Genomic DNA, 17,552 nt, shown 5'->3' on the forward strand with positions numbered 1-17,552 from the left:
CCCGCCCTGCATCACTGACTCACCTGCCGCCGTTCCCCTGCAGACCTCACGCGGGAAGCAGGGCCTCTCCCCTCCCCCCGGGCAGGGGCAGGGGCAGGGGCAGGGCGAGGGGGATGGGTTCAGCCTTCCTAGCGGCCGGACCGAGCTTGCTGCCAGAGGTTCCGGCGCCGCTGGGGAGAGTGAGCGGGAGGCTCCCAGTGGACTGGGCTTGGTGCTAAGCATCTGCTGACACGTTTCCTTCACTGGATGGCGTGTCAGGGATTCTGTGGAGGGTCTGGCTGGACCCACTAAGATTTAGGGCCCCGCACTCCACGTGTCTCCATCCTGAGGCCCATGTGCCTGGAGCCCTGCCTCCTGTGTCTGCCCCCAGCTCCCAGCGGCTCTCGCCCGGCCCCCCACCACCTCTGGGTCCTCAGCCTCGGGCGGCACCTGGCACGTCTGCTGGGGGCCGAGCCTGGTCCAGCCGAGGGGAGAGCAGGTGAGCTTGGACGTCCCTGAATGTCCATCGTTTCCTTCTCGACGGGTGTTGGTCCGTTGGTTCAAGTCTCACCCTGTTGTGGCCTGAGGGTGGTCGGAGGGCCTGTCGGATTGGAGTTAGTTGGGGGCGGGGGGAGGGTGATAGAGGTTTGTCCATAGATGAGACCATCCGTGTGTCACCCGAGGGGAAGATAGCCAGGAAGGGGGAGGGGACTTAGGGGAGGGGACGCTCGCTGCCAGAGCCGCTGGGGGGGAAGGGGGTGCGTCTCAGACACGGCCTCAGCCCTGGGCTCGGAAGGGGGTTGGAGAGCGCTGAGGGCGGGATAGGACACAGACTGAATCAGGACTCACAGGACTGAAGGCTCAGGAGGCGGCTCCCGTGGGCGGCTGGCGGGGACGGGGGATGGTGTGCCTGTGGGGGGCCCCCAGGGGTGGGAGGCAGAGGTGAAAGCTGTAAGAGGAGGAAATGGAGCCCAATGAGAACAGGGATGCTCGGTGCTCCGAGGCCCGTGTCCCCATACGTGCGTGTGTGTGTGTGTGTGTGTGTGTGTGTGTCCCCGCCGCCCCGATAATGACCATTCAGACAGATTTTCTGGAAAGTGCGGACGGGCTGGTTGAGCTGAGCCGGGTGAGGATGGCTTTGCCACGGATCGCTCACAGGAGCACAGGCGCTGACGGAGCCCGGGCAGCATGCTCCCGGAAGGGTCACAGGTTCGGTTACGGCCACAGGCAGGGGCCTGGGTTGGGGGTTCGATCCTCAGTCCTAGTCGGGGTCCGTGAGGGAGCAGCCAATCCAGGTGTGATTCTCACATCAGTGTTTCTCTCTCCGCCTCCCTCTCTGCCACTTTCTCTAAAAAACTTAATGGAAAAAGTACCCTCAGGTGAGGATCAGTGAAAAGAAAAAGAACTGAGTGGGAAAGGCAGTCTGGCTGCAGAGCCCGACCGAGCCCGAGCTGTCACCCTCCCGCCACGCGGCTCTGCCCCTCCCTCCCCACCCCGCGGCCTCGGAGCCCCTTTCTGAGCGGCTCCGGAGCCAGAGCTGGGCTCCTGGTGGCCACCGAGGACGGCGCTGGGAGGGAGGCTGGCGCGTTTCTGCCTTTGGCTGCTCCGGGGAGACCTGCAGGCTTTTGTGGGATCTACATCAGAGGTCAGTTTCCTGAGCCGTTGCCTTCACTCAGAAACCAATTTTCATTTTTATTTGCAAAAAACAACCCAGACCCCATGGGACGGCCACTCTCCCGCTCCTTCCCTGTGCGGGACGGTGTCCGAGGAGGAGAGCAGGAGGGCCCTGCGGGGCCGGTAGAGGGAGGCGGTGACCCCGAGGTGCAGAGGGGAAGGTGTGACCCTGGCAGGCTGGCCCAGGACAGTGCCGGCTGCGAAGGGCGCACCGGGCGTCCGGAGGATGCGTGAGCTGCTGCTGACTCCTGAAGGCGCTTGGTCAGGGAGCGATGTTGTTCCTGCCCTAGAACTCAGCTGAGCTGGCAAAACTACATAAACCCCTGCTTCGTAGGGACCCCCGTGGAGCATAGACGTGGCATTGGGGCCGTACCGGGACCATAAACAGCTCGTTTGAATTTCCCGGGTCCAGGTGCCCTGGGGTCACAGGGTGCAGCCAGACAGGTGAAGGGTGATTGGGGGACAGTGGGAGGCAGGAGGCAACCTGGACACAGCCCTCGCAAGCCCGTGGGTGGCATGACCCAGAGGAGGGGGCGCCTTTGGCTGTTCTGCCAGGCAGCTGGAGCGAGCAATGCCCATTCCGGAGCCTTCCGAGGGGGGAGAGGGCATACCTGCCCCCCTTGGGAGCCAGATGAGCCTCCCCCTCCCCAGGCCCCCGGGGCGGCTGCTGCTGGGGCCTTGGGGTGCAGCAGGGAACATGGGCCTCTCAGAGGCCTGGGCTAGGGATGGAGAGCGGGATGTCCCGAGGCCGAGCAGGGGCATCAGGAGCTGCAGCAGGGACCCAGCTGCCGAGAGGAGAGGGTGGTGGAGGAGGGGAGGGGGCGGGAGGACCAGGGACCCAGCTCCCACCTCCCCACAGACGGGGTCAGGTCAGGCCTGGAGAGGCTCCTCCTTAGCCCTGGGAGGCGCTGAGCACCGATTTCCCAGCTCCTGTCCCAGTGCCTCACGTCCCCCTCCAGCCAGCGGACAAGGTCCGAGGGGCAGACCCAGCCCTCCGGCTGCTGCGCTGCGCACGGGAGCGGGCGGCACGCTGCTCGAGGCACCCGTGTCCCCGCCGGCCTTCCCGTCGCCTCGCCGCCCACGTCCACAGGAAGGGCCTGGTCCCTGCCCCCTCAGTGCAGCGGGAGTTGCACTGTCCTCTGAGCTGCGCACAGGCGGGTTCCAGGCCCCACCCAGCAGCCTGGCACCAGCTGGGTGGACCCCACCCGGGCTGCAGAGTGTGGGTGGGAGGCTGGGAGGGATGTGGCTCACATGATGGTATTTTTCACTGATTGTTAGAGAGTGGGGAGGAGGAAAGATGAGACGTCCATGTGAGACACATCAATGAGGTGTCTCCTCATGCACCCTGACCGAGCGGGGAGCCTGCAACCGAGGTCAGTGCCCTTGACTGCAATCGAACCCGTGACCCTTCAGCCCGCAGGCTGATGCGCAGCCACCTTGGAGCCACATGGCAAGGCCCGATGAGGCTCTTGGGTACCACGTGTGCCAGAGTATTGGTCTCAGGAAAAAGCTGTCTGCTCGTCAGAAAGACGGGGAGCCTCACGCCAAGAACGGGAACAGGATTTGGGGGAAACGCCGTCGTGGTGCCATTGCCGGCGTCCCGCCGTGCACAGGCTGTGCCGGCGCTGGCACTTCACTGTCGGCTTCAAAAGGCCCATCTTCCCTCGGAGCTGGCAGGAGCGCGTTAGAGCTGAGTCTAACACAAGGCCACATGGACATGAGCCCGTTCCTGTGGAGCCCGGACGGGGTCTGTGGTGCGGACAGCGCCCTCTTGGTCAGCGGGAGGGGCGGGGTGGGGGGGCCCGGGGGTGCGGTGGGTGGAGGGTGAAACGCGCTGAAGGCGGACGGTGGTGAGGCTGCCGAACGCTGTGATGCACTGAGAACCACTGACCGCCTGCTTGTCCCGGGTCACGTCCAGGCACATCGTTACAGCTCCGTAAAGCGGTTTGTGGGTGTTTAATTTCAATCCCCGAGTCTTCGCGCAGGCCCGGCCTCCTGGCCGCAGGATGTGCGTTGCTTAGGTCTGTGATTGCATGAATGTCCAGCGCCTCCCGCTGGACAGTCGGCCTGCAGCTCACCCACCTGAGGCCTGGCCACTGGGCTTCTGCTGATGGCGGCCGCTCTGCTGGAGACAACAGCAAAGCCATGGACAGGCAGTGGGTGCCGGAGGCAGGATGGCATCAGTGAAGGGTGATTGACACCCCTGGCCAGAGTGGGGGACAGCCTGGGACAGAACCTGGGCACAGCTCCGACTTGGTGTCTGTTACTAAGCAGCTCCCTCCACCCAACCCTCACCTCCCCTCCCCTCCCCCACCTTCCATATCCCTGCCCCACCTTCTGCTGATCCTGGGAATCCTCGGGCCCAGGAATGGCGTTTGGGCCAAGTCCCCGTTCCCAGGGCCATGCTCTCCAAGGTGCAGGCCGTGCGGGTGAAGACGGGGGCCTGGGGGCCTCGTGCTATGTGCTCCTCTGGGGTCCCCCTCGCTGCCAGGGAGGGGGCTGGGGTAGCTCCTTCCACACACACCCCCCCTCCTCCCCCCATCTGAGAACCCATGGAAAGAGCTTCCTCGGGAAAGATTAGAAAGAAGGAGCACTCTCTCCCAGAGCGGCTTCCCTCTGGGGCTGCAGAGACGAGAGGCAGATCGCCCACAAACACAAATGCCAGGTTATATCTCCTCACGGCCACACCCATCAGCAACTGCCTCTTGACACAAAGCAATTTCTTGTACAAACAAAACCCTCTGACTGGCAGCCACCGAGGTCTCCGGTCACCATGATCCAGAGAGGACGTGAGCACATGGTTCTTCAGGGGGAGGGTGCCTGGGTGCCGAGAGGGGGGCCTGGGTGCCTGGAGGGGGCCCGCCCGGGGTCTGGGAGCCTGGAGGGGGCCTGCCCAGGGCCTGGGTGCCTGGAGGGGCTCCACCCGGGGCCTGGGAGCCTGGAGGGGGTCCACCCGGGGCTTGAGTGCCTGGAGGGGGCCCGTCCGGGGCCTGGGTGCCAGGAGGGGGCCCGTCCGGAGCCTGGGCTGGGGGCAGCCGCAGTGACGGGCCAGCCTCTGGTTTACAGACCCCAGGCCCGCCCTGTAGGCCACTTTTGACTGATGTCAAAGCAAGAAACCAGATCTTTAAAAACAGGACTCTGGGACATGAGGTTAAAGGTCAAACAACTACAGAAACCCTTGCTAGAGATGCTTTTATAAAAAAGACAACGGCACATCGCTCTGGGGCAATGGCGTCCCTGGCCCTGCGGACGCCCTCGGGAGGGATCCCTGAGGAGGTGGGTGAGGCTCCGACCAGCCCACAGGAGCTCGAGGAAGCGATGTCCCAGGAGGCTCCGAAGATGGAAACACACAAAACAAACCCCAACACCACGCGACGCCGGGCGGCCCAAGCGTGAGCAGAGAGCAGTGTCTGCAGGCTCCAGAGTGAACAGCACCTCCACAGGCATCCCAGCGTCTGCACACCTGGGGCGCGGCGAGGCGACCTCTCCAGGAAGAGACACCGGTCCGTTCTCTGCGGCCAGAGACCACGAGCTTCTGGCGCAAGGGAAGCAGCCCCACCGTGCTCGGCTCCGTGCTCAGCTCCAGGCTCGGCTCCGTGCTCGGCTCCAGGCTCGGCTCCGTGCTCGGCTCCTGGCTCGGCTCCGTGCTCGGCTCCTGGCTCGGCTCCGTGCTCAGCTCCAGGCTCAGCTCCGTGCTCGGCTCCTTGCTCGGCTCCAGGCTCGGCTCCGTGCTCAGCTCCAGGCTCAGCTCCGTGCTCAGCTCCGGGCTCGGCTCCGTGCTCGGCTCCGTGCTCGGCTCCGTGCTCGGCTCCGTGCTCGGCTCCTTGCTCGGCTCCTGGCTCGGCTCCGTGCTCAGCTCCAGGCTCAGCTCCGTGCTCGGCTCCGTGCTCGGCTCCAGGCTCGGCCCCGTGCTCGGCTCCGTGCTCGGCTCCTTGCTCGGCTCCAGGCTCGGCCCCGTGCTCGGCTCCGTGCTCGGCTCCAGGCTCGGCTCCAGGCTCGGCTCCAGGCTCGGCTCCAGGCTCAGCTCCGTGCTCGGCTCCAGGCTCGGCTCCGTGCTCGGCTCCGTGCTCGGCTCCAGGCTCGGCTCCGTGCTCGGCTCCGTGCTCGGCTCCAGGCTCGGCTCCAGGCTCGGCTCCAGGCTCAGCTCCGTGCTCTGCTCCGTGCTCTGCCCCGTGCTCGGCTCCGGGCTCTGCTTCTCACCCTCGCTGGAGCTCCACAGCCGCCGTTTTCCTTCCGTCGTCACCTCGTCACCTCGGGGTGCCCCTCCTCTCTGCGAAAACCAGCATGGTCTTGCCCAGTCCACTGAGCAGGAGGCTGCAAGAGAGTCAAGAGGTCAGGAGGCTGCTGGGAGCCACGTACGTGGGTGAGGGACGCCCTGGTTCTGCTGTGGGGGCTCCCCGCACCCCACTTCCAGGTCAGGCCCAAGAACCGCCCATCCTGCAAAGTCCCCTGAGCTGGGGGGGGATTGCAAGGTGGAGAAGAGGCTGTGTCCAGGACAGCACGCACCTAGGACAGCAGGCATCCAGGACAGCACGCACCCAGGACAGCACACATCCAGAGTAGCAACACGCATCCAGGACAGCACACACCCAGGGTAACAACACGCATCCAGGATAACACGCATTCAGGATAACACGCATCCAGGACAGCATGCACCCAGGACAGCATGCACCCAGGGCAACAACACGCACCCAGGACTGCACGCATCCAGGATAACATGCATCCAGGACAGCACACAGCTGGAAATCAGTAATTTTCTTGGTGCGGCCCCTCAGCGGCACCACGGCAGGCTCCGAGCAGACACCACAGACCTCACTGTCACCTTGTGCCCAGCTCCATCTGTCCCCATTGGGAAGGAAGCCGTTTCTCCTGCTGCTGCTCCCCCACCCGCCTTGCTTCCCTGCCGCCTTCACACACACACACACCCCGGTGGGTCCAGGGCCTTGATTCACAGGAGGGAGCAGGGGCTGTTCTCCGAGTTTTCCGTCTGTCACGACCTTGTTCTGGGCGCGTTCTAGCATTTGGCTCCAATAAACCTTGTGAAGCCTTCTCTAGTCAACAGATGGAATGCTCCCCTTCCCATCTATAGTTCAGACGGTTCTGCTCTTTCCTCGCTTCCTCACCAACGTGCGCGCCTGACACGAGGCACCTCCTCGGGGACCCGTGAGGGACAGTGCGCCTCCCGCAGGCCGGCTGTGCGGGAGAGAGCAGGCCTCCGAGCGCTCTGGAGGAGGCTCCCGTGTGCAGCCAGCACTCCAGAGAGGAGGGTCCCTGTGCTTGACGGGGAGCCTCAGGCAGGCACAGGGTGCGGCTCCCAGGCCTGGCCACCTCCTCTCCCCTCCTCTCAGGTCGAGCCATGCCCACCACAGCCTTCACGGCCTCGCCAGCCTCCCTCCTGCCCTCTCCCTCGCCACGGCTCTGGTCACCCCCACCGCAGGCCTCTGCACTGTCCCCCCGAGCCCCACGACTCGCTCCTCAGTCTGCTCGCCCTCAGAGGCCGTGCCGTCTCCCTGTGAGGACGGGTCCTTCTAAACAGGACGGTTGGAGCTAGTCTGAGAGCCAAAGGAATGGAGGACGGAGAGACCGCACAGCCTCACACGCCGACATGGCTGCCACCATGCGCTCCTGTGCACACAAGTGCTAGGGGCTGCGTGTTGTGTTTCCGGCTGCACAGCATGGCGGGGAGGGTGTGCCCAGCCACACAGCCTCTGAGTGCCCACGCCCACGCCTCGCCCTTCCCATGGCACCCGGAGAACCCCACCACCATGGCCACTCACCATCCCACGGCCGCCCTGGTCAGGATGCCCTCGAACAGTAGCACCGAGCAGCCAGCTGTGGTCACCTGCAGAGAGAAGCCCAACAGAGGCATCAGCGTGGGCTCCAGAACCTTCTCCAGCCCTCACAAGCCGAGCGCAGGCTGGGCCAGGTCCGACGCCGCCCTCCCCTCCCTTCCCCTCCCTCCCGGCCACGCCAGTGCCTTGGTCAGTGTTGCTGAGGGGAGCTCTGGTGGGAAGACACTGAACTCTATGTGGGAAGTGGGTGCCTGCAAAAGCATTTCATTCCCAAACCGGTCACGGGCGGCGGCAGGCAGCCCCCCTCAGGTCCCCCTCCCCCGCAGCGCCCCCTCCCCCCTCCGAGGTGGGCAGAGCAGACCTTGGTCTCCGTCTAGTCCACGTGAACCCAGGTCTGGGTGCACGGCCGTCCCAGGTCCTCCAGACGGCACGCCTGTGTCCTGCCTTGGCCTGCGGTTTTTTGTGGGGTTTGAGGGGAAGGGGCACAAGGGGAAGAATCACTGAAAGCAGGAGGCACACAGGTGCCTGCACCCCTATGTTCATTGCAGCAGCTCAGAAACCGCTGGGAAGCGCCCCAACAGCCCACTGAGGGCGAGTCGACAGCGCCACGTGACGACACAGATTCCTCGGCCCTAAAGGAAGCGGCTCTGCAGCATGCGGCGGTGAGTGAGGCCGGGACCCTGTGCTCGGACACCGAGATCCCACGCTGAGGTGCAGGGCATCACTCAGAGACGGGCAGGGAGGTGGCGGCCCGAGCACGGGCCATTTCCAACGGGCAGTTTCCGTTTGGATGATGGAAAGTTCTGAAGACGGATGTCCGTGAGAGCAGGGCTGGTCTTGAGCGTTAAAGAGCCGGAGTCTGTCTGTGAAGACCTCACGATGCTGCCGGAGCTACCCTGAAGACAGGAAGCGGCCGCTGCGCCCTGGTCCTCCTCACCAAGGGCACCTGGAGGGCACGTCTGTCTGCACACAGCTCTGCGGCCTGAGGAACGCTCCCTCGCACTCGGAGCGAATAGCAAACAGCAGGCCCCACGCGGAGGACGCCAAAGGCGGCACTCGGCCCTGCGTCTGTGGCCGTGAACTTCCTGCTTCCGGACAGCGGTCACAGCCTCCTGTTATTCAAACGGGTCGGGTTTGTTTTAGAAACACTCGTTCCAATCCAAAGATAAATGTTTGTGTGGGTTTTTGTAAGAAAATAAAGTGTTGTGAGCGAACCTGCCAGAGTCCTGTATTTGGGGGAGAGTCGAGGTTCAGGCTGGTTGGTAGGATTTGCTGCGATCTGCGGTGAGTTTCTAACCCACACTGCCGGGGTAGCCCACGCCCTCACTTATCGGCTCCGGTTTCAAACTCGACTTCATCCCAGCATCTCACCTGTGCTCCAAGTCCCCTCTGCCTGTAGACCTCACCCACATTCCTCCTCGCCCGCTGGAACCCACATCCAGACCTTCCCCGGCCGGTCTGCCTCACGGCGAGCAGACAAGGCTCCTCGGGGCTCCCACACCTGCTCGCCTGGCACAGGCCACGCCACTGCCCGTGCCTCCGGCAGGGACTGCACACGGCAGTGCTGTATGCCCGGCTCCTGCAGGGGGCCTGGGGCTGGGCCCGCTCCCCGGCTGTAACAGGCGTCACCCACATCTGTGCTCCCTCTCGTCCAAGGGGCCAGAGGAGCATGTGGTGGGTCCACACAGCTGTGATGGGAATTAAATAAGAAACGTGTGCGAGTACCAACCACACATCTGCACACAGGAGCACCAGGTTGGCTGTGATCTGCCGGCACGTCCGTTGTTCCAGGGACCAGGGGCGTTGGTGCCGGAATCTAAAGCCGAGCTGGAGGTGGAGCTGCGGTCTGTGGAGCAAGGTTTCTCTCTCGCTCCCTCTCCCTCTCTCTCAAAAGCAATAAAGACACATTTCCTAAATAAATAATCTTGGGTCATAACAGCATCCATATAAGACCTTGCAGGCAGGAAATTTACAGAAATTCAAAGTATTTCCTCAATAAGCAAACTCATTCAGGTCAGAGTTGTGAAACCAGAATTGTTATCATATTTCTGCGGCACAGAACACTGGGATGATCAATGGCTCTAAAAATAGCCCAGAAAAAAAATCAGACTTCATCATTGGAAACGAGAAAAACAGCTTCATCCAAAACAGCAAAATGTCCGCGAACAGGCCTCGGTCCGCGTGAACTGTGTGACAATGGGAGATGGAATTTTAATGTTTTCCTTCAATCCGCCCACGTCCCTCTGGGAACGCCGTGCTCGTGAGGAATAATTCCCAGATATCTGTGCGCAGCCACGGGCTCCGCAGACGCCCGGAAGACGGGACCTGCCTGTGGCTGCCTAGCGAGAGGCCGAGAGGGGAATATGCCACCGCAAGGTTTCATTTTCCACGAAAAATTATTCTCCTTGCCGCAGTGGCTCCAACGTCCGCGGAAACAGCCGCACTGAGCTTTCCACGGGAAGCCCCTCGCTGCGCACGTCGCCGAGTCAGCGCTGCTCTCCCCTGGGTCCAGGGCACAGGGAGGCGCGAGCGAGAGAGAGGGAGAGCACGCGGGACTGGCCAGGCGTTCCGGTGAGACTCTGTGACAGGAGGAAGGGGTGGAGCCTCAGGCAGCAGAGCAAACAGGAGGGCCTCCTCCTCCGAGATTGACTTCCCCCCAGGAGGACAGCGTGTCCCCACCCAGCGCTGTGGCAGAGATGGGGAGACCGGGGTGATGAGGACAACAGGGAGAAAGACACTGCAGCACAGACACGGAAACTAGAATGACGCGGAGGCTAGTGGCCTCGGAAGGCCGCTCCCCACCCGAGGCGCCTGTGTCCTCCTGTGAGTGGGTGAGGAGGGGTGCTGGCTTACCTCCGTGTGACCCCTTCACACCGCACACACATTGCGCCTGCGTGTCACACGCTGACGGGGGCCGCTCAGCCACTCCGCTGCCTCACTCAGAGCCCCCCCCCCATTCAAAGACACCTTCAATGTCCCCCAAACTGTGCAAGCCCATTGACCCTTAAAACCCCGTCACACACAGCTGCTCCGCAGGCAGCACACCTGACCGTGTCAGAAGAGGGCCTGGGCCCGGTGAGCAAGGCCCCTGCCCTCCCGCAGGCCCCGAGAACCCGGCACACGCAGACATCACACAGACACCACGCCGCCGCACGGCCAGCACCGAGTCCCGGCCTTAGAGATGACACTCGAACAATAAAATAACCAAGTCACCAAGTTACAGACAAGGACAGCGAGCTGCTCCCGAGGCCATAGGGGCAGAGGAAGCCGCTTCCTGGGTTCCACTGCCTCCGGGCGTGAAGGGTGAGGACACTGCATTGGCCTGCGGGAGACTCTGCCCTCCTGGGGAGCAGTTGTGCATGGGGAGCAACACTGGGTCCTCGACAGCCGGGCGGGTACTGAGTCTCCTCTCCTGGCTCAGCCTCAGCTGCCTCTTCCCGGACACAGAGGGCTGCCATCCATCCGTCGGAAGGATGAGACAAGACGCTACTCGACACAGAAGAATTCTCAGAACGTAGAGCTGCTGGAACAACCACCAGCGACCATGTCTTCCTCACATGCCTGCACGTCATCGCTTTTCTCTTAAACGCAACCACTTCCCCTGCGTCAATGCTCTTCAGCACAAGCTGGAAGGGACCCCACGACTGTACGAGGCTGCGTTAGGGTTCACACAGCTGCTTCATCAGACAAAGGAGCGGAAAAGGTTGCTAAGTATTGTTTTCAGCTTCTTAGAATGCCCTCCAGTCCCCGAGACCAGCAATGACCATAATGACACAGTGACTGAGAAGGCACCTGTCCTTGCTGAGCACCGAGCCCAGGAAAGAGGCAAAGAAAGACGAGGAACAGAGAGCAGCACAGACGCCTCCTCTTCCAACGCGGGCGTGATGATGCGACGTGACACATCCTTGGAAGGGGAGGAGCATCGGTGCTTTTGGGACAGGGAAGGTGTCCCAGGCCCCTCCAAATGGCCTCTCGGCCTGTGTATCTCTGAGTGTTTCACAGAATCCCAATTCTCCTCTGGGCCAACGGAGCAACCTTCCGAGTCACTCTATACACGGGCGCCCAGCCGTCCCAGTGACATCACGGGAAGGGCCGCGTACAGCGTGCTGCACCTCAATGTCAGCACGTCTGGTCTGTAGGAAAGTGCATGTCGGGATGGGTAACCATTATGCAGTGGGGGTCACAGAGCTTATTTTTAAATAGAAAAGAAGAAGAAGAGAGGAGGGAAGATTGTTTAATATATTGAAGCCAGAAGAACTCTTAATGGCTTTTGTTCAATCCTTCACATTTAGGAAGAATTAAAAATCCTTCATTTTTTAAAGAAATGTGTTTTTATTCTTTTTTTTTTTAAGAGAGAGAGGAAAGGAGGATAGGGAATTACAAACATCAATTACAAACATCAGCTCTCAGCTGCCTCCTGCACGCCCCCTACGAGGGGGGGAGCACCCAGGCATGTGCGCTGACCAGGAACTGAACTGTGGCCTGTGGCCTCCTGGTTCCGAGGTTGACGTTCAACCACTGAGCCACACCAGCCAGGCTCTTCCATCCAGTCTCGCTCCCACTCTGACAGCTCCGTCTGTTCCATGCATCAATGCCCCGGTTCTATTTTGTTCATTAGATTCCACATGTAATTGGGACCACATGGTATTTGTCTTTCTCCGACTGGCTTATTTCACTAAGCACAACAATCTCCAGGGCCCACCATGCTGTCGCAAAAGGTAAGGCTTCCTTCTTTTTGACGGCCGAGTAGTAGTTCATGATGTGGATGTACCACAGCTTTTTTTATCCATGCACCTGCCGATGGGCACTGCACTGGGCTGTTTCCCGATTGTGGCTGTTGTAGTTAATGCTGCTATGAACATAGGGGCGTGCGTATTCTTTGATTGGTGTTTCAGGATTCTTATTCCTAGAAGTGGGATCGCTGGGTCAAAAGGCAGCTCCATTTTAATTTTCTGAGGAAGCTCCTCTGTGTTCCAGTGGCTGCCCCGGTCTGCACTCCCACAGCACTGGAATCCCAGCTGTCACTGCTCCTCCTTTCTGCTCTGTCACTTGTTGCTTCGTATGCTTTGGGCTGCTGTTGTTAGGGGTGTTTATAACTGTTACATCTTCCCAACATATTAACCTTCTCCAGGCATAGTTCCTATCTGAAGTCTAGTTGGATTTTAATAGTCACTAGGGCTAGCTGCATTATGGCTACTGTTTGCAAGGTTGTTTTTCCATCCTTTTACTTTCAACCTCTCTGTGTCTCTGAATCTAAGAAGTGTCTCTTATAGACAGCATACAGTTGGGTCTTCCTTTTTTATCCAGACTGACAATCTCTGACTTTTGAGTGGGCTATTTAGTCTATTCCCATATAATGTAACTATTGATAGGACTGCTAGCAAAAATCCCTTTCTTTAATTGGGAATGTCTTTCTCATTCATATTTGAAGGACAGTTTTGCTGTATAGAGAATTCCTGGTTGGACATTTTCTCTCAACACATTAAATGTGTTATCCTCCATTGTTTTTTTTTGAGAAGTCATCCATTTAAACTATTTTTTTTTTTCTACCTCTCTTTCTTCTTCTTCTGGATTTCTTATATAGACATTGCTGTGGTTGATGTCCCACAGATCGCTAAGCCTCTGTTTATATTTTAGGGTTTTTTTAGTCTTTGTTCTTTAGATCGAAGAATTCCCTTTGTTCGGCCTCCTGGGTCATCTCCAATCTATTACTGAATACCTTTAGAAAATCGGTCATTTCATGTCAGTTACTTTCAACGCCAGATTTCCCATTTGGCTTTCTTTTTCAAAATCATTTGGCCTCTTTACGGAGGTTCTGTATTGTCTTTCCTTGAATTCTCTGAATGTGGTTTCCTTTCTGTGTCTGAATGTATTTGAACAGCCGCACCGCAGTCTTTTCCTGCTGAGCTGTAAATCTGAGGACACAGACAGGCTCCTCCTGACGGCTCTTTCCTGGCATAAATCACGCTTCCTGTTTCTCGGAAAGCGTCTAATTTCCGCTGGACACCGGACACTTTACGTAGCCACGGCGGCAGCTCTGGGGCTGACCTCCGCGGGAGCGCTGTCGTCTGTTCTGCTTCTCAGTCACCTGCCTGGACGGAGTCTTTAAGGTCCGTCTCCCACGGAAGGTGCAGCTCTGAGGTCTTCACCGCGTTTCCTGTGTTTTCTTCAGCTGCTTTCCTCATGGTCACCCCCGGCTGCACTGCTCAGAGTTCTGCAAAGCCTAGGCAGAGGGCGCACTCACACACCTGGAGCAGGAAAGACCTCTCTGCTTCTGGCTCTGAGTGGCCAGGAGCACACCGAATCTCAGGGGGCTCATGTCCCCGGCTTTCCCTCCCATGAGTGCGCTCGGGCTCTGCGGGCGGAGTGTGGGGGCTCTGCTTCTGGAGCACAGACAGGGTCAGCCGGGGCACATGCAGAGTTGTCCAGTCCCCGATGGGCCTCTCAACCCCGAGCTCCCCACGTCCCCAGCCAGACCCTGTCCACTGCGTGTACCACGGAGGGCTGTGAGCCCAGGACAGTGGGGCCCTGGCTCTTCCTGCTCGTTTACACGGACAGAACCTTTAACTGAAAATACTGTGCGTGGAGATTCTGGAAGCACCAACAAGGCCAGTGGTTTTCGCAGCCACCTAGCTCTGGTTCCACTATTACACGGATAGAGCTGGGGAGGAAGGCACGGGAGCAAGAACGCACCACCAGAGCCGTCCCCACCGGGAGCAGCCACTCTCAGGGACCAGGCTGCTGTGTGCCACGGGCCTGTGGTCAGCGTGCCTTGGTCTGGCTTTCCAGTTGACGTGGGGAGGGTGAGTCCACGTGCTCCTCCACCATGGGGAAGCCAGCGTCTCAGCCATGCCACCGTCCATGGGGTCAGAACTAGTCATGCTCTCACACAGAGACCACTCGGGTGTAGATGCTGCTGTGGAATTTCCTTTCAGAGGGGGGGGGGTAGCCAATCGATCAACATGAAGATGTCTCTGGGCACTTGTTCCGGTGACTGTCACTCGATCGCACTCATTAACAACAGCCACGTCTGGCAGGCAGCCCCGAGGCGACACGACGGATGAAATGCTCCACCAGGATGGCGCCAGGACCTCCCGGGGGTCCCGGTCCCACAGCTGCTTCCTCTCCTCCTGTCTCCTCCCTCCCAGCTCCCACGGAGCCTGGCTAGTCAGGTACAGGTAAGCTGCCCCTTTTCCGCTTCATCCAGTGCCTGGCCACGGCCCCCTCCCTTGCTCTGCCCCTCTGCAGGTGAGACTCCTGGCCAGTTGGGTTCTGACACCGCACAGCCCAGGAAGGGGTCAGAATGCCCCGTGCATCCAGAGGCCAGTCTCTTAGGACTGGAGCAGCTTTTGAGATGTTGTCTGTTTATAAACCTCCAGTGTTCCTGTGGGGACGTCAGGGCTCAGGAAAGTAGGGGGTGCGGGGTGCGGGGTTCCCTGGCGCCCCGGCTGGGAGCACAAGGAGGAGGCGCAGACATGGGCTGAGCGGGATCAGGCGGAGGCCGGTGCCCAGAACGGACCCGTGGAGATAAGCCTGACAGTGCCAGCTCAGCCCAAGCTCCCCCTTCCCCCACTTACCTGAGCCAGGAGCAGCCAGGCCGCACACTGCCCAGGGGCTGCCAGGCTCTTCAGCTTCAGGGCGCTGAGCGTGAGGAGGAACCCCAGGAGCCCGCTGGAAGGAGAGACTTTGTGAATGAGGCTGCCTTCTGTTCCCTGTGACACTGCATCTGCCGGTTTTAGTTACATACCCACTTCCTCTGCTCCCAGTGGTCTCCAGTTTAAAAAGACATTAGAGGCCCAATAAGTGCTCCTTCCCTAGGAGCTGTGAAGAGAGCATTTCACTACCTGGGGAGCGGGGTACAGAAATCTGGCCGGACTCTGTCAAACCACGAGAAAGAAAAGGGGGACAGTACCCCCCGCCCTCCGCTATGCTGGAACAGAACACACGGCCAGGACAGGTTCCTAAAGGAAAGCACCTCTGAGGGCAGAGGGTCTGGGTTCGAGGTAAGACTCTAAAAGGGGAGGGCTGGCCCATGACACGCCCCCCAGCGAGGCACCCACACAGCAACTGCACTCCAGGAAGGAGGCGATGCCGGGGTGACCTGCACGCCCCACCCTGGGGCCGCGCGGCACTGACAGCCGTGGTAGGGAGCAGTGGCCGCACCAGACCATCTTCATGATCACCCTCACAGTCACCGTAGCCACAGCACAGCACAGGGAACTCCCAGCGGAACAATTGCTCCCCCTGGCGTGGGGCAGGGCTGGGGAGGGAGCACGGCAGGGACGCCAGCACGGAGGCCGGCTCAGCACAGACACGCAGTGAGGGCCCGTGTGGCTCGAAAAGAAGACTCACGCCTGCAGCTGTGCCCCAAACCACAGGCGGCCTGTGGGCTGAACCGTTTGCACCCCCAGGCTGCCCTCTGACGGGGTGCAGGCTGGTGGTGGCTCTGACCTGATGGGAGCTCTGGGGGGCAGGACCTAGCCTCGGCCGCTCTGTGTGTCCCCAGCCGGGACTTCAGGGAGCACTTCCTCACGGTCTCGGACACTGGGCCCACAGGTGGCCTCAGCAGGTGACAACGGTGGCCATCCTCACGGGGCCAGGCAGGCTTCAGACTCCCGCCTCAGTGCACACAGCCCTGTCCTGCGAGCATTCCCCTCCTCCGGGCGAGGAAACGAGAGAGGGCAGGAGAAGCAGGTAACGCGGTCAGGGAGCAGCGAGCTGGACCTCACCCCGCGTCGGCTTTCCTGCCACAGAGACCTGCCCCCCAGAGCAGTGAAGTCAGGCTAGGGGGCGGGGGCAGGGGAACAGGGAGACAGGACGGCCCACCTGCCCAGTTCTATCCACGTGGCTGGTCCACGTCCCTGAGTACTTCCCGAGATCACCTCGTCCAGCCTGCTCTGCTCAGTGGTCTCCACAACCTGTCTCATAATCTTGGGGCTCAGTGGAGGTTGTTATTTCTTTTTGGAGGCTGCCCTTCAGGAGCAAGAGGGAGGCCAAGGTGGAAGTGGAGAGGGTAGGACTGTGGACCACAATCTCCCCTTGAACCCAACTAGCTCAGATTAAAGTGGAAAGAACTGCTTGTGGAGAGAAGAAAAAAAACATCGGGAAATCCCAGCTCTTGGCAAGTTTGGAAGCCACTGCTGGGGTGTAAACACTTCCGCAGGACGGGGGTCCTCGAAGGCCCAGCCAGCTCTGAGCACCCAGCCTCCCCTGCAGCACCCCTGGCCACGCGATGGGTGACTACCAGTGCCTTTGGCTTCGCCGGAGCGAAGACACAGCTGGGAGCACAGAAATGGGAATGAATAGTGTGAGGGCCGTGAGATCAGATTACCTGGCGCAGCAGCTGCCATGGAATCTGTAGAAATACAACAAGGCGAAGTCCCGGGCACAGAGGAGGTCACCTGCGGGCACAGTGAGGGTGAGACGGTGGCCCATACGCACGCGCCCGTGGTCCCAACCTCGCCGACCAGCACCTTGAGCAAGGAGCAGCAGCACCAAGTTCAAACAGCGTCCCTGGGCTCCTGGTACGGCCCTTTCTCACAGTAACAGTGACAGTGACAGTGACAGTAACAGTCCCATAGAAGGATGCACTGAGGAGTCGGCCTTGCAGGACCCCTGCTCAAGCCCTGCACACCACCTCTCAGGGCTGTGATGACATCTCCCCCTTGGCCTGGAGCTCAGGTGAGAGATTTACCCAAGATGGCACCACTGGAGCTGGGAGCCTCAGCAGGAAGCTCTCCCTCACAAGCCTAGATCCTCCCCTTCCCCAGCAGCTCCTGCCCCAGCAGAGGGGGCAAAAACAACCCCCTTTTCAGTGACTGTCCTGTTCTCTTCTCCTCAGACCTAAAGCCAGGCTGTGAGAGCCCGGCACCCTCCCCTGTCTGTTCCAGGACGGCCCCGGCCCAGGGCCAGGCCGGGTGCACGCTTGTTTGAGTGCCGGTCCAAAGGGCACATGCATTTCGAGTGAAGTCAGTTCATTCTTTGAGTCCCACTTGGTGGAGAGGAAATCATCACACATACCGGCTGCTTCCCTCTCTGGAATGTGAACTTGGTCACAAACAAGAAGTCGGGAGATTAAAAAAGCAGCAAGTCTTCCAAAAACACCCG

General features: G+C 60.3%; 1 protein-coding gene across 10 annotated transcripts in view; it reads right to left on the reverse strand.

Moving 5' to 3' along the window:
- Nucleotides 1–5,402: 5,402 nt before the first annotated feature.
- Nucleotides 5,403–17,552, reverse strand: part of TMEM241 (transmembrane protein 241) — a 48,263-nt gene continuing 36,113 nt past the window's right edge. For 2 of the 10 annotated variants that reach the window (XM_045573916.1, XM_045573917.1), the window contains exons 13-16: nucleotides 16,777–16,846; nucleotides 15,023–15,116; nucleotides 7,431–7,495; nucleotides 5,543–5,967 (exon numbers count right to left, since the gene is read on the reverse strand). In XM_045573916.1, the coding sequence (XP_045429872.1) occupies nucleotides 5,901–5,967; nucleotides 7,431–7,495; nucleotides 15,023–15,116; nucleotides 16,777–16,846 (296 nt within the window). In that variant the 3' untranslated portion in view covers nucleotides 5,543–5,900. Of the gene's footprint in view, nucleotides 5,466–5,542; nucleotides 5,968–7,430; nucleotides 7,496–9,478; nucleotides 10,025–10,090; nucleotides 11,579–12,048; nucleotides 14,374–15,022; nucleotides 15,117–16,776; nucleotides 16,847–17,552 lie in introns of those variants that run through there. The other 8 variants (XR_006740204.1, XR_006740203.1, XM_045573915.1 and 5 more) reach the window with 8 other exon arrangements.

Source organism: Pipistrellus kuhlii, unplaced genomic scaffold, assembly GCF_014108245.1.
Source record: "Pipistrellus kuhlii isolate mPipKuh1 unplaced genomic scaffold, mPipKuh1.p scaffold_m20_p_57, whole genome shotgun sequence".
In the NCBI taxonomy this organism is placed as follows: domain Eukaryota; kingdom Metazoa; phylum Chordata; class Mammalia; order Chiroptera; family Vespertilionidae; genus Pipistrellus; species Pipistrellus kuhlii.